The following is a 21837-nucleotide window of genomic DNA, read 5'->3' as shown; positions in this document are numbered from 1 at the left end:
TTTTCCCACCGATTTTTTGTTGTCTGCTCTCTGCCAGTAGCCAATAGGCGCTTAAAATACTCACCTAAAACCCCCCTCCCATTAGTCTGTTTTCTCGGGTTTCTTCCCCTTCTCCATTTTTATATTCATTAAATTAAACAATACATACATACATTTTTATATACACATATACATACATATATATATATATATATATATATATATATAAACGTTATCTTTCTCTGTCATTTTATTTTTCTCAGTATATGCACTGAAAATCGCCGTCTGTTTTTCTCTTTCTCTGATTAATTATCGTGTTTTTTTCACCGGTGAGATTTTGGCTAATATTTTCGCTCTCTAGTTTTAGGTTTTGGGGGCATCGATCAGTAGTCTGCCATTAGTGGAGATTGCTATTTTTTTTGGGGTTATTGTTCGCCGGCGAGACTCCGTTGAAGTGGTAATTGTTTTCCGGGGAGCTGCGAGTTGTTGAATATTGACGGTGATGTGTAGAGAGAGAAAGGAGGGTTGAAAAACGGAGAGAGAGAGAGAGAAGCTGTATGCATCAATTTTTCACGTGATAAAAAGGAGCATAAAACGATGCCGCATCGAACGACCTACTTTTTCCCGAGGCAATTTCCTGACCGCAATTCGAGTGCATCTTCAAAGTTGGTTGAAGATCACGAGAAGAAATTTGGGGCCGACGATGTGAATCCTCATCGGGAAGAGGTCACTCTCAAAACGGATACGGATAAAGGTGATGATACTAATTGGACTAATCAAAGTGGTGATGGTAACAGCAGTTATGGTGGATTCTCTCATGGAGTCACGGGAGATAGGGTTCACGGAAAGCAGTTGTCCGCCTTTGTGAACTGGCTCTCCGATAAGAAAAAGAAGGGAAAATCACATAGCCACGTCGATCCCGTGAAGATCAGATTGTACGAAAACGACGATCGTATCGAAGAGGAAGACGACGCCACCCAGCGACTTTTGCCTCCGCCGCCGTCCACGGCGGCGGAATGCAATCGCCGCCACGATTCGCTGCGGCGGCTGTCGAGTAATGGGAGTAATTACGGCAGCAGTTTCGATCAGGTCCAAGGTAAGGAAAGGGGATTCGAGAGGCAAATTTCTTCGCGGAGATTATCAAGCGAGGGCAGCACGAGTTATGCGGGGAGCTTGTTTTCGGGTACTACTCTGGATGGAAATTGGTCTTCCACGACCACCACCGGAGTACTCAAAGACTCGATCGGGGCAAAGGAGGAGGCGGCGGCGGCGGCCGCGGCGGAGGAGGAGACCATGGAAAAAGTAGGAAATGCGGCGGCGCAGAGGTGCAAAGAAGGTTATTATCTGCAGATAATGCTGGCAAAACGTCTCACCGAACAGGCAACACTTACAGCAGAGCCTATGTTTGTGCAAGAAAGTAGAAATGGCGATGGCTTCACTGTTGGTGGATATTCCGATGCTGAAATAGTTTCCTATCGTCTCTGGGTATGATTGTTACCTTATTATTTTATTATTTATTAGTATTATTCGGTTTGAAAATTGATATTGGTTCTTTTGCAGGTCAGTGGTTGCTTGTCTTATACAGACAAAATTTCAGACGGATTCTACAACATTTTGGGGATAAACCCTTACCTCTGGTTGATGTGCAATGAATTGGAGGAAGGTAAAAGAATGCCCTCTTTAATGGCGCTGAAAGCAATTGATTCGAGTGATTCTTCGCTGGAGGTGATTCTCGTGGATAGGCGTGGAGATTCGCAGCTGAGGGAGCTTGAAGATAAAGCTCAAGAGATATATTTCTCGGCTGAGAGTACACTTGTTCTTGCTGAGAAACTTGGCAAACTTGTTGCTGTTTATATGGGGTAGGAATAGGATAGATGTTATTGATTATTTGGGTTTTTTGCTACTTTATGTGTTGTGTATTTTTTTTTTTTTTCTTTGGCTACTGATACGATAGAGTTTGTAAAAAAAATCAGGGGATCTTTTCCCGTGGAGCAAGGTGACCTTAATCTTGGGTGGAAATTGGTGAACAAGAGATTAAAGGATTCCTACAAATGCGTTGTGATTCCAATTGGGGAGCTGTCTATGGGACTTTGTAGGCACCGAGCCATATTGTTCAAGGTGAATATATATTCTGTGATGTTTATCTGCATACAGTTGATCCTATACTTAAACTTAATCCGTGTATTCTGACTCAGAGAAATACTTCCAAAAGCCTATGTGTGATCTATCTGAAAGTGGTTTAGCGTATATCGTCGCGTACATGTTTCGTCTCACTTCCAAGTTAACTGCAGATGGGTTTATTCTGTTCAAGGGTGCTGTTCTTGCTTCTTTAAATTTTAGCATACGAAAGGCTGCTCCTATTATGCGGTCTACTATATAGAAAGAAAAAAAAATAGTGAACCAGGTTATGGACTGAGTTGTTTAGATAAGGAGTATGTTTACTAGTGCATTTGAGAAGTAGTAAAATATTGTACTCTTCATGAAATTAGACACTGAGTCTTTATATTTCTGAACATGTTTAGATGAATTAACTAGTTATCCTCATGGATATAGTATTTTAACAGAAGACTTCTTTGTTCAGAAACTAGCAGACTACGTAGGTTTGCCTTGTCGGATTGCTCGAGGTTGCAAGTATTGTGTTTCTGACCATCGATCTTCATGCCTTGTCAAAATTGATGATGAAAGGAAGCTTCCCAGGTAAGATACTCTGTTCATTTGTCTTATCATTTTCTTCAGCTATCCCAGAAATTAAAGAAAAAAGTTACTTGATTTTTGTTTTTATAGGATTAATCCCCCCCCCCCCCCCCCCCCCCCCCCCCACTGTCCAAATACCACTGTATTCCATTTTTTCTCTTTCCTCCCCATTTTGATGAGCTTGTGTTCTTCTTGAGGTAATTGCAACTCTTATTTAGGCTGGATGTGGAACCTTGTATTTTGAACTTTAATGGTTTGACTTTGTTTAAATTCCTAGTCTCAAGACTCAAAACAATATTAAGACGAGTATTTAGTTTTTTCATTTAATATCTTTCAGGCAGGCACGTTGCTCGTTTTGTGTTTTTAATGTGTATGCATTTTAGCAGGGAATTTGTGGTGGATCTAGTCGGAGAACCAGGAAATGTGCATGGTCCAGATTCATCAATTAATGGAAGTTCACTTTCCTCAGTCCCTTCGCCGTTTCGGATATCACATCTGAAAGAATTTCAGCAAGATGTGAGGAATGATTTTGATTGTCGAGCTCTGAGCTCTAAGTATGCACGTGGCAGTAATGATCCAATATATTCAGGTGCATTATATTTTTCACGCCTCTGCAGCATATTATTAGTATTCGGTCCTTTAATTTCATGAGAATAAATGGTGAACCACCTAACTCAATAAATGAGTTAGTTTCAAAATGATTTCTTCAATAAAAAAAATCTGACTCAAAAGTTTGTACAGCCAACAGGGACGAGAATAAAGATATTATTATTCCAGAAAATGCGGAAGATGCTTCCGGTGAAAGAATTATTATAAAGCAAACTTACAGAGAGGAGATCGTTGTAGCAGGAAATGCTGCTATTGCAAATCAAGCTGGCAGACAATTACCCAAAGTAACCTTCACTGAAAACAGAAGTCTAATGGAGATTAATAATAACTCTCAAGATAATGCAAAACATCATGCTGGGACAATTCCTAGGTATTTGAATCTAGAACCTTCTCTTGCAATGGATTGGCTCGAGATCTCCTGGGATGAATTACACATCAAAGAACGTGTTGGTGCCGGTACTTTATTTCTTTATCTGAAACTGTTTAATTGTAATTTCTTATATCTTTACACCTTCTTTGAATTATGGGTTTGTGATATATAATTTTGTTTTTTCCTGAAGGATCTTTTGGTACGGTGCACCGAGCTGAATGGCATGGATCGGTTAGTATTATAAGGCTCTGTATTTATTGACTAATTACAGAACTTACTAATTGTTGGAAGGTATTTCATGAAATGAAATATATAATGATTCGGCAAATTAGTAGATAACTCAGTTTCTCCCTGCTTTGTTGGAGTTACAATATTAACCAACCGAAGTATTTTCCGTAAGTGCAGGATGTGGCAGTTAAGGTATTATCTCTCCAGGATTTTCATGATGATCAATTGAAGGAGTTTCTAAGGGAGGTATAAATATTATGCCCGAATGAAGAATTTTTAACCAAACATCTTTTCCGAGTCTATTTGCATGAATTCTTTAGTTAAACTTCCTCAATGATGTAATTTTCCACTGATCTATTCATAACCAGTTTACTTTTAATTTTGTATTTTTACATATTTGTTTAAGGTTGCAATAATGAAACGTATCCGTCATCCGAATGTGGTTCTGTTCATGGGTGCTGTTACAAGACGCCCCCATCTATCTATAGTAACAGAGTACTTGCCAAGGTAAAATTTGTCGTAAATTCTAGAAACTATTAACCGAGTATTTGATGAATATACTGCATTCTAATCTTCATTTAATTGAAATCCGATTGGAGCAGAGGTAGTCTATTTCGACTGATACACAGGCCAGCTGCTGGGGAAACTTTAGACCAGAGGCGAAGATTACGCATGGCTTTGGATGTGGTTTGTTCTCGATTTATAAAATATCATTTTTTTATATTATTTTTATGTTTATCATTATGTCAGCTGATCATGTTATGCATGTTATATTTTAGGCAAAGGGTATCAATTATCTTCATCGTCTTAGCCCACCTATTGTCCACTGGGACCTCAAATCGCCGAATTTATTGGTTGATAAAAATTGGACGGTGAAGGTATTTATTCTCGTTACACTTTTTGCTCCATGGTTTTGGTTTTGTCAGTCAAATTGAAATCGTTAACTGAAATATTTTCGACAATGTGGATTAGGTTTGCGATTTTGGATTGTCGAGGTTCAAAGCTAACACGTTCATATCATCAAAGTCCGTTGCTGGAACAGTAAGACTCTCTCTCTCTCTCTCTCTCTCTCTCTCTCTCTCTCTCTCTCTCTCTCTCTCTCTCTCTCGCTCGCTCACACACACACACACACACACACACACACACACACACACACAGATCAGCTATGTAACTATGTTTTTCTTTTCATTTCAGCCCGAGTGGATGGCCCCTGAATTTCTTCGTGGAGAGCCCTCAAACGAGAAATCGGATGTATACAGTTTCGGAGTAATTATGTGGGAGCTCGTTACTATGCAACAGCCTTGGAATGGACTTAGTCCAGCCCAGGTAATCTATTCTCAAAATAAACATATGAAATCCATTAAGAGTCATTTCTTCTCAAGTTTTTCTTTCATTACAAGGGGATCTGGTTTTGTTTTAAGACCTTGTTTGGATGATATCATTCTACAACGGGTTTCAAATGTTTTAGCTCCCAAAGTGAACTAGTTCTTGAGCCACCCTGTGCATTTGAAATCATTTCCCCAGATACTCTCATTAAATTTTGTCAATCCAAACACATCTTAAATGAATGTGTATTAATTACATCTCCTTTTAAATATGTATATGTTTTGGCAAATTTGAAGGTGGTCGGAGCAGTTGCCTTTCAGAGTAGGAGGCTAACAATCCCGCAAGGCACCTCCCCATTATTGGTGTCTCTGATGGAGTCTTGCTGGGCTGAGTAAGACTTTTTATATTACCATTTTTCCTTTTTTCTCGTATTACAGTTGCAAACATTGAACGAGTTGTCATGCAGTAAACAATTATATTTTCGTGTTGGCAGCGATCCAGCACGACGACCCTCGTTTGCCCACATAGTCGATACATTGAAGAAGTTGCTGAAATCTCCATTACAGTTGATGCAAATGGGGAAATCATGACACCGCTTATTGTATCTATTTTTATGTTTCGTTTTCTTTTTGTCCGTTTCTTTACATGTATGAGTATGTGTTAGCTTGGCTAAAAAAAATAAAAGGCTTGTAGTGAGCCATTCTTTTTTGGGGGTGCTGCATCAAATAGGGGTGTAGCCATAGATCAAAATAATTTTATGTCAAACACTATAAAATGAACTATATTGTGGTGTGGTAACGAATCCATTTCTTTGGTGGAATTTTAGTGAGTCAAGTTTATGAATTATGATAGAGAAGATTGATTATGCAATTAACTGATTGAATAATATTTTGAAGTCGTCTTTCATTAGTGGTCCTTCCCCCGAATATTATTCTTTAGATATCAAATATATTTTATCTTATGAATCAATTTCTCTCTTCAAAACTTGCAATATTTTCCTTAGACATTCAATGGGTTTCCAAGTACAGTGACTGTCTATTTGCTTTATATATCAATAGTGATATATAACGACGATTTTTGCTCGAGACCAGTGATAGTCTCAGTTGTTTCCTATAGTGATCTCGTGGCAACGGTGTATGTTTGACGACTTTTTAAATCTTTTCAACATTTCCACAAAATATAATCATATTTGTTACATTCCTCAAAAACTTCTCCAGAACACGATCTAATTCAAATATGGGTTCTGTAGTAAATATATCTTTCTACACCCCAACTTTTTAACAAAATTAGACAAAAAATGATTCAACTTAGCAAAAATAAAACAACTTATAATATAGGAAATGCCGCTTGCATAATCTGATAGGCTCCTTTGCATGATTCCCATGACGAATGCGCGAGGTGAAAATGTCCATCTTCGCCCCAATGTTCACCATTCGCGCACCTTATCTTCCAATAGCGTATTCCTTCTGAGTCTATTCCCCGTCCCACAAGCAAACCAGCGTGGTTAAAGGTATGATTCTTATAGGATGCGTCGTACGTCGCTTTGAACGTTCCCTGACATTTATAGTATTTATTAGATATATATATATATATATATAATCATAAAAAAAATCAACGTCAAACGGAAGCTCACCCCTCTATACTTGTCCAATCTGTGATCACAGTTCCAGATCACAACTGTAAATGGCTGAATAGCTAGCCTTTTACACATTTCCTTATTGGTTACTTTCTCCAACTTCTGAAACGACTGAATCCTTACAATCGGCGTATCCATCTGCATATATATATATATATATATATAATATATATATATATATATATATATATATATATATATATATATAAATATTAATTTAACTATTGATATAAAAAAAAAAAAAGTAAAGAAACAATAAAAGAAATACCTCAGGTCGTCTACAGTCACAGCCGTATTCCCCCGTATATGGGTAATCGGCTTGGTAAGATATGCCATTTGCTAAAACATATCTGTAAGCATGCATGACTGAACCCCCTTCGTTTTCCCAAAACTTGGAATTCGCCTTATCGCAGTCCAAGAGTTCTTGGACTGCCAGCAAAGAAAGTTCTCCTCTTTTGATCGAGAGGAGAAACTCTATGGCCTCGATAACGGCAAAGGCCCAACAGTCTTCGAGAAAAAACACGAAAAAAAATAGTAATAAAAATAAATGGACAATTCTGCATGCAATTTATTGAGTATTAAATAAAAAAAACTGAAAAATAAAAAACTATACCCACCATAAGGCCCCTGCCTTCTTATAGGTGGTACAGCAAACCCCTTCTTAGTCCAATCAATATAGAAATTCTTGTAATCTGGTGACTTTTCAGAATTATAACCCCTACATATATATATATATATATATATATATATATAGTATTTGTTAAGAAATGTATAAACATGAGTTTATTTCAAGGCCCTTATGTCGAATTGGTACGAAAATACCTGTCCGATTTCTCCGCGGCAATTGTAGACTCAATAAAATCAAGTCTTGAATCAATGCTCGTAATCATATTCTGGACCTAAAATAGACTCAAAACGAAAAAATGGACATAAAACTCAAACCGACAAAAAACGGACATAAAACTCAAACCGACAAAAAACGGACATAAAACTCAAACCGACAAAAAACGGACATAAAAACTCAAACTGAATTAACATAAATCTTACCTCTTTCTTGATTTGCATAACGAATTCTTCACGATCCATGTCCGGATCATCCCTAGGCTGCATAATAAAAATAAAAAATAAAAAATAAAAAAGAGTTTATAACAAAATAGGAATCAGATAAAAAATGTGTTAACTCATAAAAGCTAGAAAATTACCGAAGTAGAAGCCACGATATCTAAGGCATGACTGAGTTGAAGAAGCTTCTGTCGTTTAATAAACGTTTTTCTTCTAGCCTGGTTTGCTTTTCTAAAATTGGGAAGACCTGTTTCCCTCGAATAAAATTCATGAAGATTGAACTCCTGTTTCTTAGCCTCAGCAAATTCTTCTTCATCCTTTGACATTTTCTTAAACAGGGTTTGGACGGCCGGTAATAATAGCTTAATTACCGGAACAATTGTAGCCGAAGTCATAATTGGAGCTGGACTAGACTCCTGCCTCGGATCTGCAGTTTCCAACTCATGATTCATTCTTGTAGCACAACCATGGTTCATTCTTGTAGTTCCAGTTGGGATACCCCAGGAAGACCGAACCACATTAACACACGCAACTGTTCTCCTCAGAGCCATCATCATCATCATCTTCTACAATAAAAAAAAAAAAAGAAAATATTTGAAGAAATTCGTAAAATAAAAGATACAAAAAATGCATATACCTCTTAGTAAGCGCCGCCGCACCTTACAAAACAGGGGGAAGCGATGAAACCCTAGTTTCTGGAACTCCTTCTAGCAAGCACTCTTCTGAAGTCGGACGTACTCGTCTGCTCTGTATCGCCTTTTGCCCCTCAAATATGTCAGACTTATTCTCCTAATAAATGTTTGTAAGTTGTAACATAATATGGGAATATATTAACCGGGTGTGCTTCGGACCGGCCGGATCGACTAGAAAATTTGAAAATCGGGGCCAATAAGGCGAAACCCGGTTCAAACTAAAACCGGTGAAGACCCCGGTTTTTTGTTAAATGGTGAGTTCATGAGTTGTATGGTTTCCACAACCACAACAGAGAGATTATTGTAGCTAGGTTTCAGTCTACTGTTCCATCCGCTTTAGCTGAAATTTCTTCGACCGTCATCAAATTCAGGTGCTGATAAAAAGCTTGCGGTGGTTGCTTGGTCCGCCGTAACTCTGGTACTAGCTGTTTCGAACCGCGTGCTTTAGAAACTTGCTCTTATCCCCATGAACCACCCCTTCTTTCTGGCTCAACTCAACAGTTTTGTGTATGTTCTGCACTTATTTTTTATTTATTTATTTTTTTGATTAATTACTAGTTCTATGGATGAATAAACTAGGTTTCATGATAGACATGTATGTGGCGGTTTTATTTTCTGTGCTGCGTGTGAGATACCGTGCTGGAATAACGACCGATGAGATGTTAAACCTTCCCAAATCACCGTTTATTGCGATTGCTTTTCTTGAATCCATTTCGATTGTTTCTGCGATGTATGCTGGAGGTACCGACATAAACATTATTCATTTTTTTCACTCTCAAACTTATTAGCTTATACACTTTTAAGTTTTTTCATATGTTTGTATCTTTATATGACATTCATTATATCACTGAATTTGAGACAAATGACCGAATCAAGGGCCAATTTCTGGAAAAAAAAAATTAAAATACTGTAAGATAGATCAGCTTTGACTTTTTGTATAACATCCGTTTGTGTTGACTGATGAAGGCGTGTTTTTTTGCAGCGGTGCTCCCAGGACCAGCTATACCCTTATTATACCAGGTACAGCTGTTTTACAGTGTTTGTGCTTCATAAACGATCAAACACTGTAATCATATACTTAATGTTTTGGTTGTTTGATACTTATAAGAAGGTAATTACTACTTGTGCAGACATTCCTGGTTTGGCAGCTGGTCTTTTCCAGCATCTTATTGAAGAGAAGGTACTCTCTCAACCAAATTCTAGGATGCTTTCTCGTGGCAGCAGGTGTCGTGGTGGCAGTTACGAGGTAGTGATTTTTCTCCTTTACCACAGTTAGAATAAGGAGTTTTTTAGTTTTGTATATTTACGAGTGTATTGCACTTTTTTGTGCGTGTTATGCGTAAGTATGGTTTTTGATTTGGGTTAATGCACAATTCCTTGAAAGGTTGAGTTTGGTTATCCAGGTTGACTGAATATCAATGTTCAATTATTATATGTTTTCTACCACATATATATGTGTGTGTGTGTGTGTGTGTGTGTGTGTGTGTGTGTGTTTGTATCTAACACATCTGTTCAACCATGTCCGAATTCTGGCTGATAGTGGAGCAAACAGTGGTGGAATGTTCTCTGGAGTTGGAGTTATGTGGCCAATGCTCATGATAGCTTCAAGTGCTTTCCAAGCGGGTGCATCTATAGTTAAGGTGATGCAACGAGTCATTGCCAATATTGTTAATCTATTATAAATTAGCAATGACAATAATCTAAAGTTGTGGACATGTGTAGGAGTCTGTATTCGTTGATGCTGCAACCTGTCTTAAGGTACATCCATATTAGTATTTGTACTTGTCTTGTTCTTTCTGTTTTCTCTACTCTGTAACTTTTCTTACTCGTGACATTGTCCTAAAGCAAGTTTTAAGAGTATTAAGTTGATACTCTAATTAATCCATCCATGTTCCACAGGGGAAATCATTGGACATCTTCGTCGTCACCTCTTTTGGATCCGGGTTTCAGGTAATGACATTTAGATTGCTAAAATTTCTTTTACTTGTCCATTGTTGCCATTGTTGTGTTAATATATAAGTAAAGATAAATGTTTCAATTTCTTCAGCCCTAACTAAGTTTTTCGTATTTTTTCTAAGCACACAAATTTTTGAAGTCAATATTATCAGTTTTCTGTAGTCTTTTGTTTTGATGGATTGAAAGTTGTTTGATATTGAACTTTATATACTGAAATACCTGATTTAAGTGTCCCTTACAGATCGAATGCCCCAGTAAACGTTTCTTAATTTGTCAATGAAACCAAAAAGGATTTACAGAATATCGCATTCGAAGTTTTATCTAGAACAAGCCACATCAACTCTTGGCTCCTTTAACAACAAATTTATCGTCATCTCTGTTCTCTCTTAAAGAAAAAAATTGTACATGTGAATCAGAAAAAGAAAAGGACTATTTTAGGAGTTGTTGCGCGTAATTTTTGGTTATTACAAAGTGTGCGGATAATAGCTTCAAGAAATTTCAAGAGTTAACTCTTGAAAAAATTATTACACGGTAAAACTTGTGAATAAACATTGTTTTTCTTTTTTCCCCTATATTCCTTTTCCGGCTGATTATGGCAAACTTGAAAGGGATGCTTTTACCTGACCTGCCTTCGTACTTTACAAGGGGTGTTACATGCTTCTATAACAACAGGTAAGTTTATCTCCACCTAAGATAAAAAAATAGATGTTAAGTGCATTTGATTTTTCTCTTTCTCGTTTCCTCATTTTCTCCATTTATAGATAAACAATTGTTATCCTTTTGATGCCTTCACCTAAGATCTGGGAGCAATATCATATGCATAAACATGTACATTCGGGAACTATATGATTTGCATACACTCTTCAGAAGTTCAAAGTCTATAAATTGATCTACATTGTATCAAAATGGTAAATTGCAACCAAGTAGAAAAATTAATGCATATTGTGGCTCTAATGACACTAATGATCGCTGCTATTAGGGAAGTATATAAATCTCTTCTTTCTCTTAGGATGTGATGGAGCACCTCTGCTTCCTCTCCTTTAGTAGTTTCCAAAATCCTTTTTCGACATCTCTGTTCTCAATCTTCTTAAAGTTTCCAATGCCATTGTCCACACCCCCCGCCTCTCTCTCTCTCTCTCTCTCTCTCTCTCTCTCTCTCTCTCTCTCTCTCTCTCTCTCTCTCTCTCTCTCACACACACACACACACACACACACACACACACACACACACACACACACACACACACACCCACACGCACACACACACACACACGCACAGAGGAATTAGAAAAGGTGTCTTTGATGATGCATAGTGATTGATAACAGCCATTTTTTCTGTTTTGTAGTGCCAATTTCAATTTATGTTCTTTCACTTCTATTGCCATATCCACCAAAAGGTGTAAGCTTGAGCCCATTTTTCGTTTGGGATCTGTGATTTTTGTTGTCGGGCTCATCCTGTACAACACACCATTGCCTTGGAAGTATGAGTCTGCTATTTTGTAAGTCATTAATATTACATATCAAATTCAATTTTTCTTTTTATTTCCCCTTAAAGTTTAATTATAACTTGGTCCATTTGGCCAAGTTATAATTAAATTAAATGATATGTGAAGATGAATGGCTCCTGTGAACAATAACTACATATATTACATACACTTTTTATATATTTCACTCGATTTGACTATCATTACCCATTCAAAATTTGGATGAGATTGCTACATATATTAGAGAAGCAGCATTCTACTATATCCAAAAAAAAAAGCAATAAATCTAAAAAGACCCGAATGGGTGTTAAAGTATTATGATGAGTGTTTAGCAACAAGTGTCGTGTCTTGATATTTTCATGTCCAAAAGTTTCACATTTCTCACATGGCAGAGTCAGAAGGAAGGAACCCAATATAATACATTATTGGTAGTTGAACACCTGTACTTATTAATGCCGCCATTTCCCCATCGTCTTTCCTCGTCTTCTTCCATGGACCTCCTCCTCGGATCAGCTGCAGCCGCAGTTTCTTCCGGCCGTTTGATCGTCAACTCCGCCACCAACACCTCAACTTCTACTCTTCTCTTTCAACTTCACCCCAATTTTAATCTTAAAACCCCTCCTCTGAAACTCTCCATTTTCTCTCACCCCTCTTCACCTAACCACTTCAATAAGATTTACTATTACAATACTCCGTATAGACACCGCTGAACGAACTTCTCCGCCACCGCAGCAGCAGCGGTCGTTCAAGACCGATGCCAATAAAAGGAAGTTGGCCCTTGTCATGTGCTCTGCAGTTACTGTGGCTCTAGCTATTGCGAATCGCGTGCTTTACAAACTCGCCCTTGTCCCATTGAAGGAATTTCCCTTCTTTCGCGTATTTTCACTTTTTAATTTTCACTTTTGTAAATTATTGAGCAAAATTGGGCCAAACTAAGAATTAAGAATGATTTAAAAGTTATTTTTCTAGGGTAATAGCTTAGTGATTAACAAGTGCCCTCAACCAATGTATTGCAGAATCTCATTTTCCTGGATTTATTTTTCAGTATTGCAATTAGCATAGTTTATATGAGATGGTGAAAATGTAGCCGGTTATCTTTAAATGCTAGACTAACTATGTCATTGGATGAAAAATAATTTAAGGTAGAAGATGAAAAATAATCATTGCATGATTTTCTGCTATGATAGTCTCCACTGTAACTTAATTTATGTCAATTACAGGTATTAATAATAAAAAAAATCGTTTCGATGTACATTGAGATTGATTGTTGTTTATGATCAACTGGTATGTTGCTATATACTTCTCTGTCCTTTTTATAAGATACGGAGTTGGTGTCGCAACTGATGAAATACTGTCGTTTCCAAAATCACCCTTTATAATAATTGGTTTGCTAGAAGCTCTTGGAGTAATTTCCGGGATGTATTCTGGAGGTATGAGAAACTATTATGTTTTTCTTTATTCATAATACAACCACCCTGAACATAACTGCAAAGCCTAATTAAGCTAATACAGGTAAGTTAAGAACTGCTAATCTCTCATGAATGCTAAGATAGTTTACTCAATGTTGTTTATGTTTTACAGCCATGCTTCCTGGACCAGCTATACCTATACTAAATCAGGTAATGCCATTTTGATTTGCGTGAAACTTCGTTGTGAGTTATACCAGATTAAATCCAATCTGAACATAAGTTTATTATTTAAGAAGCTTTCTAAGATGCATTAACTTAATTACCGGATTTATAGATATCTATTTTTTTTTATGCTTTTGGACTGGAAAAATGCCTCTTTTATGTCGTGTGCAGGAATTTCCAGGTTATCTGAATTGAAGGATGGGGTTTAATTGCCATAAAAAAACATATTTAATTCGACAGCAGAGAAAAAAACATTAGTTTTCTATTTGGTCCTTTTTATTATTGTCTTTATCCGATACTCTTGATTTATACAAAGCCAGACCTAATAATTTATCTCCGGGTCCTATTAAATGCAGACATTTTTGCTAAGGCAACTAGCCTTTTCTATGCTGATACTGGGAAGGACTTACTCTTTGGACCGATTTGCTGGATCATTTCTTGTTGCTGCCGGAGTCGTATTGGCAGTTACAGGGTCAACTCCTCTACGTATAAGCATTAATAATTAGTAAAATATTTAAAAAAAAAATGAGCTTGTATTTCGTGTAATGTAGTTTCTCACACTGTATAATACTTGTTTTTCTTGAATTGCAGTGGATCAGAACACGATCAATTACTGTCGGGTGTTGAATTTGTGTGGCCTGCAATGATGATAGCCTCGAGTGCATTTCAAGCAGTTGCTTCTATTCTTAAGGTAATTAAATTAATCCATGATTAATTATTGTAAGATGGCTAAAGGATTACTAATTATCTGAAATATGTACACGTGCAGGAATCTGTTTTCCTTGATGCTGCAACTCGCCTCAAGGTGCCAAAAATGCAACGCCCTCGTCTTTTTCTTTTTTTTTGCTCGAGATTTATGATATGTTCTTGAAATTTCTAGAATACTATATAAAAAAATATCACTAAATGTTTTGGCTGATTAATGTAGGGAAAGCTGATGGACATATTTGTTGTCAATTCCTTTGGATCTGGATTTCAGGTAATGATCATTTATCTCACAGCGATTTCATTTGAATAGTTGCGCTCGTGTATTAATGTATTTGCATGTTTGGGTATACATACAAACACATATTTACATGTATGTGTATGTTTATGTGTATGTGTGTGTGCATTTTATGAGGATGTAAGTTCCTTTGGTTACAATATGCCTCCAAATTGATATATATATATATATATGGGGTCATTTGATATACACCCCTAATATGGAAAATATATAGGGATAAGTCCACCCCTAAAATTCTTCCTTTGAGATACCCCTAGAGAGACAAAAATACTATGGTGCCCTTATGTGCAATTTTCGCCCAACTGCATTCAGTAATTTTGCCAGCTGCATTCAGCATTCTGGCCAACTGCATTAGCATTTTCGACCTGCATTTTTATAGATTTTTTTAATAACAAAATATAACTGTTTATTTTATTATTATTTTTATACGTACCTTTTTTTGTATTTTTTAATTGTTTTTTTTTATTTTTTTTTTAATTTTTTTTTTAATTTTTTTAATTTTTAATTTAGTTCATTCCTGGCTCCGAATCAATGTCTCATTTTATTTTTCTTCGTAAGATTTTTTTTTTTTTTTTTAATTTACTGTACTGAAATTGACTACACATGACTATATGTAGCCATGTACTGTTTTTTTACCCCAAAGTTATGGTCGATCGATTATAAACCGTTGATTATATATTAAAAAAAATCATCTATACCAATAAATAAATTTAAAATTTGATTCTTGATATTATAAATAATTTAATGCCCAATAAAAAAAATGAAAAAAACACAATCATCAAGATCACTATAATCGGAAAAACCACATTGTTTGTATATAAATATATATAACTACATGGAACTATACATGACTATAGTTATCTATACTACTAAATTTGACTCAAATCCCAATTGTCAACACGAGAACCGCTTGTTTTGATCAACGAACACAACCCACTCCGAAAAAACTTACTACATAGTAGTTCAAACACCAAGATCTGTGAAAAAGAAAAAAAAAGTTAAACAAACAACGAATTTTACGGGTATACATAGATACTCCCCACATAACTCATACATAACTACATATGACTACATGACTACATAGTTTACATATAAACTATATATTACTACATGTGACTACACCATATATTACTGTATGTTATTACACGTGACTATATATTACTATATGTGACTACACCATATATTACTGTATGTTACTACACGTGAATATATATGACTACATGTATATGGTTATATACATGTATGTGATTTTGTTTGTCCATTCAAGTACCTGACTTTGTTCTCCAGGCGTTACAAGACAGCTTATATTATCAAAATCAAATTACAAACAGAGTATGGTAGTCATTATTCTTCGTATAACCAAAGATCAAAGATCAAAGCAAGTTGACGTGGAACACCATAGATAAAATAATAGTTGAAACACACGTAAAGTAGTCACCTAATTCATTCTCGATAAATAATATCAATATCATATTACCAACAAAATATTCTCATCACGAACCTACATATACTCCCAAGTATAAATGAAAGTAAACAAATCATTTGAGGACCAATAAACATCGATTCAACATATTAAGAAGCACATTAAAATTCATTACCTTTTCTAGTTCACCTCTTGATCAATATTCCGGCCCAATCTTCAGCTTTCACGCAACGTTTACTGCATGCATTCATGAGATTAGGGATTATTGCAAGTGATTCATGATGCTTGGGAGGGCACTGTGTAAAGGTGAGATCTAGAACACCAAGTGGTATGAAATTCTTGGGGTCTCTGGATGATATGAAGAATGTTTCTATTAAGTCTCACATCTTTTCTTAGAACTATATTTGATATTTTTAATTCATTTGTATGAAATAATTTTCAAATTATCAGTATTCCTATAATTTCTAAATTTATTTTAGTTCAAGTGAACCTGCATCAAAAAGAATGTAAAAGTTGTATTTGAAATTTATATTTCAAAGAAAGATTCGATCAGCGTTTAATTCTTTTCTGATATATATATATAGTTTTTTTCAAAGGGTTCCTTTTATTTACGTTGTTTTTTTCTTCCTTAAGATTGTTCACTAATTAGTTTAGCTGCATATTTTAATTATTTGTAATTATCCGGGGCTTGAACATACAAAAGCAGTTGGAGTTTGTTTTCATCTGCGTGTTAAGTTGGAAAAAAATGTTTGCTATTTTCTTTGAGGCTAAGAACGTTCCTTCCAACATCAATTACTCGAAAAACATTGAATTATTTCCCCTTGATTTCTCGAGAGCGTTCCTTTTATTTATTTATGTTTCTATTTTATTTCTCAAAAGCGTAAATTTGCTGTGATGACTACAGGTTTTCCCATTTCTCATTTTCCAAAGCTTGACGATAGAATAGCTATATGAGGACAACCATTTTTTTCCGGATTTGTGGAATATCGATTATATTGTCCATGTTGTGCCTCTTCAATATGTTTAATTTTGTTGTTGATGCCATTGGTGTTTTGGTGCCAAATTTGTCCCTGATGTTGTATTGTTTGATGTGAACAATATATATACATATCTTATTTGAGTCTTTTTTTTTTTTGACCGGGTATTTGTGGATTTTCTTCTTACGGATGCAGGATGAAGCTATTTGAAACATAATCTAAGCTGGGACCGGGAGAAATGTGTTCGCTGATTTTGACATTTGTTCGAGTTAAAAGAATTCCAGCTCTAATTCGTTAAAAATGTCTGTTGTTCAGAAAGTTTTTCACATGAAAACAAAAATATTTTTCAAGTTAATACAACGCATTTCTCCGAGTCTATTACGTTTCATTTTTTATCATATTTTTTCTATTCTATAATTGTGTATTTGTGATTATCCCTGTAAATTTCTTACGATCAATATATATGCCTTATTTTGTAGCCAAGCATATTTGAACTTGGTTGAGGTTAAAATATTATGAACAATAGCTATTTTTTACGGATTACCATGTTATGAAAAAAAAAGGGCATAGAAAAGCTTTTTTTTTTTTACCATAATTAAAACTAAAATGCATTTTTGATGTGGTCATTTTTATAAAATTTGTATTCTACATAATAAATCTATTATTACTTTTGAGGAAAAAAAGAAATTGCTTTCATCAACAGATAAAGACAATATATTGGGCGAGTGAAAAACAAGTCTTATTAACAAAAGAAGGGTTTCTAAGAAATCCTAATAAATCCTAAGAGGCATGTTTTCCCTCCTATTTAAGATTAAATTTGTCACTACATTTAATATAATTTATTATTATAAATATTTTATTCAATACTTATTTTTTTTAATTTAATTTAATATTACGAATTAGGAGGAAAACATTTTCCACCATTATACGTATCCCATTAGATTAGCATATTGATATTTGAAAAAACTCTACCTGCAGTTGCCCCATTTTCCAAAGAAAACAAAATCTTTAATCCCAAAATAAATTGTTTACTTCTTTTAAAATACTTACTTCATTATTTAACCATTTCCCTGAACAAAAATAAAATAAAATTAAGAGGTAATATAAATTATTACTTAATAGTTTTTTACTTTTTTATAATTAATTTACATTTGTTTACTTATAAACTGTACTTTAAATAATTTTTAAATAGTTTTTATAATTAATTTACATTTGTTCACTGCATGATATATATAGTTGTTATATATTATTATATTTGAATTTTTGTGTTGATTTTGGATTTTTTACATGTGTACAGATCCTCCTCACCCTTACGTTCAATGTTAAAACAACTTATTGAAGATGACTAGATCTTATCAAAGGAGAGCCATTGAAAATACTTTCGGCAAAATCTACAACTGTGCATGTGTAACTCAAATAAATACATAGCTTCAATGTATAAAAGTATACATTAATAATAAAGTAAGAGAAATTAATTTTTTAAATATTTTTGCCTTTCTACGCGTATTTCGGTATTTATATTTTGTTCATGTTCAGTTGTTCGTTTGCATGTCATGTGGTAAATTAGCAACTCCTCACAATTATACTTTATATGAGAATACTTGGGAGATAATTAAGTAGAAACGAGAATTTTGGAGATTCACTCACAATTCCGCCTCAATTATATGAAGTTCTAATGGCAAGGGTTAACTCTAAGCAAGAGGATAATCAAATCAATTCTCAAAGAGTTTAGGATCAAAGATGCATGGTAATTGAAGAAATGTGGACAATTCTTCTCTTTTACTTTCGACAAACTTTTAATCATCTGTTAAATCTAAATGAATCAGAGTTTTGTGAATTGTGTAAAGTCTCTCTTTCTAACTATTTATTTCGTTCATTTGATAACTTAACTAATATTAAAGTTTATTGTTTGGAAGGAAATATATAAATATTTATTACTGCATTGTAAATATTTATGTTAGATATATTTCATTCATTATAAAATTTAGTATGATAAATATCATAGTTTTAGGAAGCCAAATGTTTGCAATATATTTTGTTCAATTAATTTTGAAAATATACATTTTTCGTAAGATTAAAGTGAATAGAGAAGAAAATAAATATATTAAAATAAGATGAAAATATATAAGTTTAAAACCATAGATTGTATTGTTAGTTTAAATTTTCAAGAATTGGTAAATATTATTAATAGATATCAAGTCGTAAATCTTCCCCCTAATGCAGTCTCAATATACTATTTTTCGATCTTTGAGATAACGCATCTGGTAAAATATATCGGATAATTATTAATTATTGATGTGGTGAAATAACTTCCCACTAAGCACACATAGACATGGGTGTGTGTCACACATAGACATAGGTGTGTATATTATATTCAAATCAATGGTTAATAATCACTCGTGTATTTCACCGGGTTAGCATCAAACAAACCCTATTTTCCTATCTCTTCATATCAATCAAGTATGAATACATTTTAACATCCAACTGTTATTTCGGAATAAATCTTCGCCATATAGAGCATCAATAACTTAACTCAATTTTATATGAAATCGATCCATCTCCCCAAGAAAGGCATGTTGTTTCCATATCAAGAGTTTCATAATCCAATTCATTAATTATATGACTATCCACTAAACATTAGGTGATGTTGAATTCAACTTGCTTAACAATATGTATATATCGCAGACCAGTTATTATTCGAAATACGATGTTTACAGAGAAGTTTTGAATTTCTTTCGAAAATATATGAACTCCGGAATATATTAAATTTTATTATGAATTAATTTTAATCTATTAATTTTCTTATAAATCATAAGAAAATAAAACAAGCTAAATAAAATTACAAACTATTATAATCAGATATAAAGAAGTCAGCTTGAAAGTCTAAACACAATAAGGTTTATTCGGAATAACATGTAAACAAAAACCTTTCGGATGAACTTGGAATTCGGAACTGGATGATTTCATTGACATGAAGCGGAAGTCAATAATTTATAAATCATGCAAAAGAGACAGATTGAAAACACAAATACTTCGATAGAATACCCCATTCCATTATCGAGAAGCCTCCACATAGAACATAATATATATCAACAAGAGAAACATACCAGCAGAAGATATAAATACTTGTTGAAACATCTTCACAGAACATGTTTGTCAATTTTGCTCCGCAGTTTTTTGATGTTAGCACTTACATACCTATCCACTTCCTCCCCTTGTTTCAGAATCACACAAGTGGGCATAGCATCAATTGCGTATTTATCAGCAACAGCCTGCATACACAACATATTGATATTTTTTACCAAATCAAATTTCCAATTCAAGAAAACCGATCGGAATTGTTAAAGAAAGCAAGGTTAAAAAAGAGGCATAACTTCAGCTCAGAAGCATCGATCTTCATGAATACAACATCGGGTGTCTTCTTTGCACTATTGGCTACTGAGATAGACCATCCTCTGCAGTACCACGGCTTCGTGAAAAACAACACAAACTGATCAAAAGGATTTCGTTACACACGTCGAAATGATAAACCATTAAACACAATTGTAAACGCAAACATGGACTAATAAGCAACTTCAACCACTTCGAAAAAAAAAAACCAAATCAAGAAGAAAAAAGAAAAAAAAAAAGAAGCAAAACCCAAATCAACAATTATATAAAGCAGAATAACATGTCATGATAAGAAAGCAAGTTGTAGTTACCAATCGTTTCGAGCGGAGCATCTGCTTGAAGAAACGGTTCCACTCCTCCATGGAGTCAACGCTAATCACTTTTCCAGGTCCTAATTAGAGCAAGGGAAAATTTACAAAATTTGACACAACAAATTTCAACAATTTATTTATGAATCTAAATTAATTCCTCCTAACTGACTTTTCAATTTGGTACTACACATGAACTAAAAAGTGTAGGAAGCAATAGAATTAATATTGAACCGTAAAAAAAATAAAAAACTAAAGAAAATTATCATACCAGCGGTTAAGCGAATCAACCGCTTACTGAGTTTGAACTCAGATAGCGGTTGCGAATTCGCCGGATGTCTCTCATCACAGGTCATATCAACAAACTCAGTGAGACCCGCTGTGTGAGAGATATCAGGATCCGAGTTGTTCTCATTAATAACTTCGCACGATTCCTGAAATATCTTGTATCTGCGCTCTTTTTCTTCCTCTGAAGAATATTTCTTTTCAAATTTTTTACACCACTCATCAAAAAGAGCGGGAGTGCATTCATACAGAGGGCGAGGGGGTTTGGTCGGAATCGTGCAAAAAGGAAGGCTTTTAATAGTGATTCTGTGATTGAAGCCCACAGTCGTCGTCGTCGTCGGCGGCGGCGGCGGCGTCGAATTCATCAGCGTTTTCAGGAGCCGATTGCAAAGAGCGATCTTGCTAGAAGCCTTCTCTCCAAACAAAAATTACATTAAAACAATCAGTAATTGGTATACACATGTAAATATGAATAAAATTGGACAAATTAAGACCTTGGACGAGGAAAAGAAGAAGCTAGCCATGGCGTCCTGGGAACCTACAACGTTAGAAGAGAGATGTTTCCAGAATCTGGCAGGCGGCGGCGCAACTCACTAGTTCTGCTTATAAATTGGGGATCCTCGACGATTTATCTTTTTTAGGGTTTAGCACTTGACCCTTCAACTATTCTTTTATATCCAAAATACCCCTAGAGAACTAACATATCAGTCATCGTACCCTCCTAGATTAACTATAGTGGCAAATAAGCTGATGAGCTTATATTTTTTTTTTGATAATTAGCTGA

The 21837-nt window shown here is 34.9% G+C and overlaps 4 protein-coding genes and 1 long non-coding RNA gene across 15 annotated transcripts; 2 read left to right on the top strand and 3 right to left on the bottom strand.

The window, feature by feature from the left end:
• The first annotated feature begins 186 nt into the window (after positions 1 to 186).
• On the top strand, positions 187 to 6026 carry LOC105959327 (Protein kinase superfamily protein). Its single transcript, XM_012983402.2, has 15 exons — positions 187 to 1464; positions 1540 to 1838; positions 1953 to 2097; positions 2561 to 2676; positions 3060 to 3262; positions 3415 to 3738; positions 3843 to 3883; positions 4058 to 4126; positions 4287 to 4387; positions 4483 to 4567; positions 4660 to 4758; positions 4853 to 4921; positions 5075 to 5206; positions 5503 to 5597; positions 5700 to 6026. The coding sequence occupies exons 1-15, from the start codon at positions 577 to 579 to the stop codon at positions 5794 to 5796; spliced, it is 2763 nt and encodes a 920-aa protein (XP_012838856.1). The 5' UTR covers positions 187 to 576; the 3' UTR covers positions 5797 to 6026.
• Positions 6027 to 6354: 328 nt separating this feature from the next.
• On the bottom strand, positions 6355 to 8927 carry LOC105958916 (uncharacterized). Of its 4 annotated transcripts, none has more exons than XM_088812966.1 (8): positions 8542 to 8927; positions 8045 to 8470; positions 7890 to 7946; positions 7665 to 7741; positions 7460 to 7560; positions 7111 to 7349; positions 6840 to 6980; positions 6355 to 6760 (listed from the first exon to the last, which is right to left on the bottom strand). In XM_088812966.1, exons 2-8 carry the CDS (start codon positions 8465 to 8467, stop codon positions 6533 to 6535), a joined length of 1266 nt encoding a protein of 421 aa, XP_088669092.1. In that variant the 5' UTR covers positions 8468 to 8470; positions 8542 to 8927; the 3' UTR covers positions 6355 to 6532. The 4 variants fall into 4 exon arrangements, with proteins under 4 accessions (XP_088669092.1, XP_088669093.1, XP_088669094.1 ...); XM_088812967.1 differs by having other exon boundaries at positions 8564 to 8916; XM_088812968.1 differs by having other exon boundaries at positions 8045 to 8467; positions 8542 to 8702.
• Positions 8868 to 17448, top strand: LOC105959324 (protein CLT2, chloroplastic). Of its 7 annotated transcripts, none has more exons than XR_001172937.2 (14): positions 8868 to 9014; positions 9176 to 9337; positions 9579 to 9616; positions 9727 to 9842; positions 10137 to 10236; positions 10319 to 10354; positions 10496 to 10546; positions 11161 to 11224; positions 13618 to 13655; positions 14024 to 14153; positions 14259 to 14358; positions 14437 to 14472; positions 14596 to 14646; positions 17266 to 17448. XR_001172937.2 is itself a non-coding variant. In XM_012983401.2 (14 exons), the coding sequence occupies exons 2-14, from the start codon at positions 9181 to 9183 to the stop codon at positions 17278 to 17280; spliced, it is 918 nt and encodes a 305-aa protein (XP_012838855.1). In that variant the 5' UTR covers positions 8868 to 9014; positions 9176 to 9180; the 3' UTR covers positions 17281 to 17448. The 7 variants fall into 7 exon arrangements, 5 of the variants coding, with proteins under 5 accessions (XP_012838855.1, XP_012838852.1, XP_088669096.1 ...); XR_016029510.1 differs by lacking the exon at positions 17266 to 17448 and adding an exon at positions 16998 to 17227; XM_012983401.2 differs by having other exon boundaries at positions 14024 to 14139.
• LOC105959326 (uncharacterized) lies at positions 15345 to 16380 on the bottom strand. Its single transcript, XR_001172938.2, has 2 exons — positions 16269 to 16380; positions 15345 to 15647 (listed from the first exon to the last, which is right to left on the bottom strand). It is a non-coding gene; the product is annotated as an uncharacterized LOC105959326 (long non-coding RNA).
• A 2452-nt stretch (positions 17449 to 19900) lies between the features above and the next one.
• On the bottom strand, positions 19901 to 21781 carry LOC105959323 (uncharacterized). 2 transcript variants are annotated; one of them, XM_088812973.1, is made up of 5 exons: positions 21548 to 21781; positions 21040 to 21463; positions 20772 to 20851; positions 20445 to 20560; positions 19901 to 20342 (listed from the first exon to the last, which is right to left on the bottom strand). In XM_088812973.1, the coding sequence occupies exons 1-5, from the start codon at positions 21575 to 21577 to the stop codon at positions 20297 to 20299; spliced, it is 696 nt and encodes a 231-aa protein (XP_088669099.1). In that variant the 5' UTR covers positions 21578 to 21781; the 3' UTR covers positions 19901 to 20296. The 2 variants fall into 2 exon arrangements, with proteins under 2 accessions (XP_088669099.1, XP_088669101.1); XM_088812975.1 differs by having other exon boundaries at positions 20445 to 20539; positions 21548 to 21772.
• Between the last annotated feature and the right edge of the window lie 56 nt (positions 21782 to 21837).

This window comes from Erythranthe guttata, chromosome 14 (genome assembly GCF_056151865.1).
Source record: "Erythranthe guttata isolate IM_541 chromosome 14, IM_541, whole genome shotgun sequence".
Classification (NCBI taxonomy): domain Eukaryota; kingdom Viridiplantae; phylum Streptophyta; class Magnoliopsida; order Lamiales; family Phrymaceae; genus Erythranthe; species Erythranthe guttata.
This window is presented reverse-complemented; position numbering and strand designations above follow the sequence as displayed.

Bases quoted from the DNA above. Each gene is read 5' to 3' on its own strand.
- LOC105959324 (XM_012983398.2), top strand. From the start codon at position 9,181: ATGATAGACATGTATGTGGCGGTTTTATTTTCTGTGCTGCGTGTGAGA. The intron at 9,843-10,136 runs GTAGTGATTTTT...TCTGGCTGATAG, and splicing joins GTCGTGGTGGCAGTTACGAG to TGGAGCAAACAGTGGTGGAA. The intron at 14,647-16,997 runs GTAATGATCATT...TGATGACTACAG, and splicing joins CCTTTGGATCTGGATTTCAG to GTTTTCCCATTTCTCATTTT.
- LOC105958916 (XM_088812966.1), bottom strand. From the start codon at position 8,467: ATGATGATGATGATGGCTCTGAGGAGAACAGTTGCGTGTGTTAATGTG. The intron at 7,350-7,459 runs GTGGGTATAGTT...TTTTTCTCGAAG, and splicing joins AAGAAGGCAGGGGCCTTATG to ACTGTTGGGCCTTTGCCGTT. The intron at 6,761-6,839 runs GTGAGCTTCCGT...TATAAATGTCAG, and splicing joins GATTGGACAAGTATAGAGGG to GGAACGTTCAAAGCGACGTA.
- LOC105959327 (XM_012983402.2), top strand. From the start codon at position 577: ATGCCGCATCGAACGACCTACTTTTTCCCGAGGCAATTTCCTGACCGC. The intron at 1,839-1,952 runs GTAGGAATAGGA...AAAAAAAATCAG, and splicing joins CTTGTTGCTGTTTATATGGG to GGGATCTTTTCCCGTGGAGC. The intron at 3,884-4,057 runs GTTAGTATTATA...CCGTAAGTGCAG, and splicing joins GAGCTGAATGGCATGGATCG to GATGTGGCAGTTAAGGTATT.
- LOC105959323 (XM_088812973.1), bottom strand. From the start codon at position 21,577: ATGGCTAGCTTCTTCTTTTCCTCGTCCAAG. The intron at 21,464-21,547 runs GTCTTAATTTGT...TTTGGAGAGAAG, and splicing joins TCTTCTTTTCCTCGTCCAAG to GCTTCTAGCAAGATCGCTCT. The intron at 20,561-20,771 runs GTAACTACAACT...CCTTTTGATCAG, and splicing joins TGCTCCGCTCGAAACGATTG to TTTGTGTTGTTTTTCACGAA.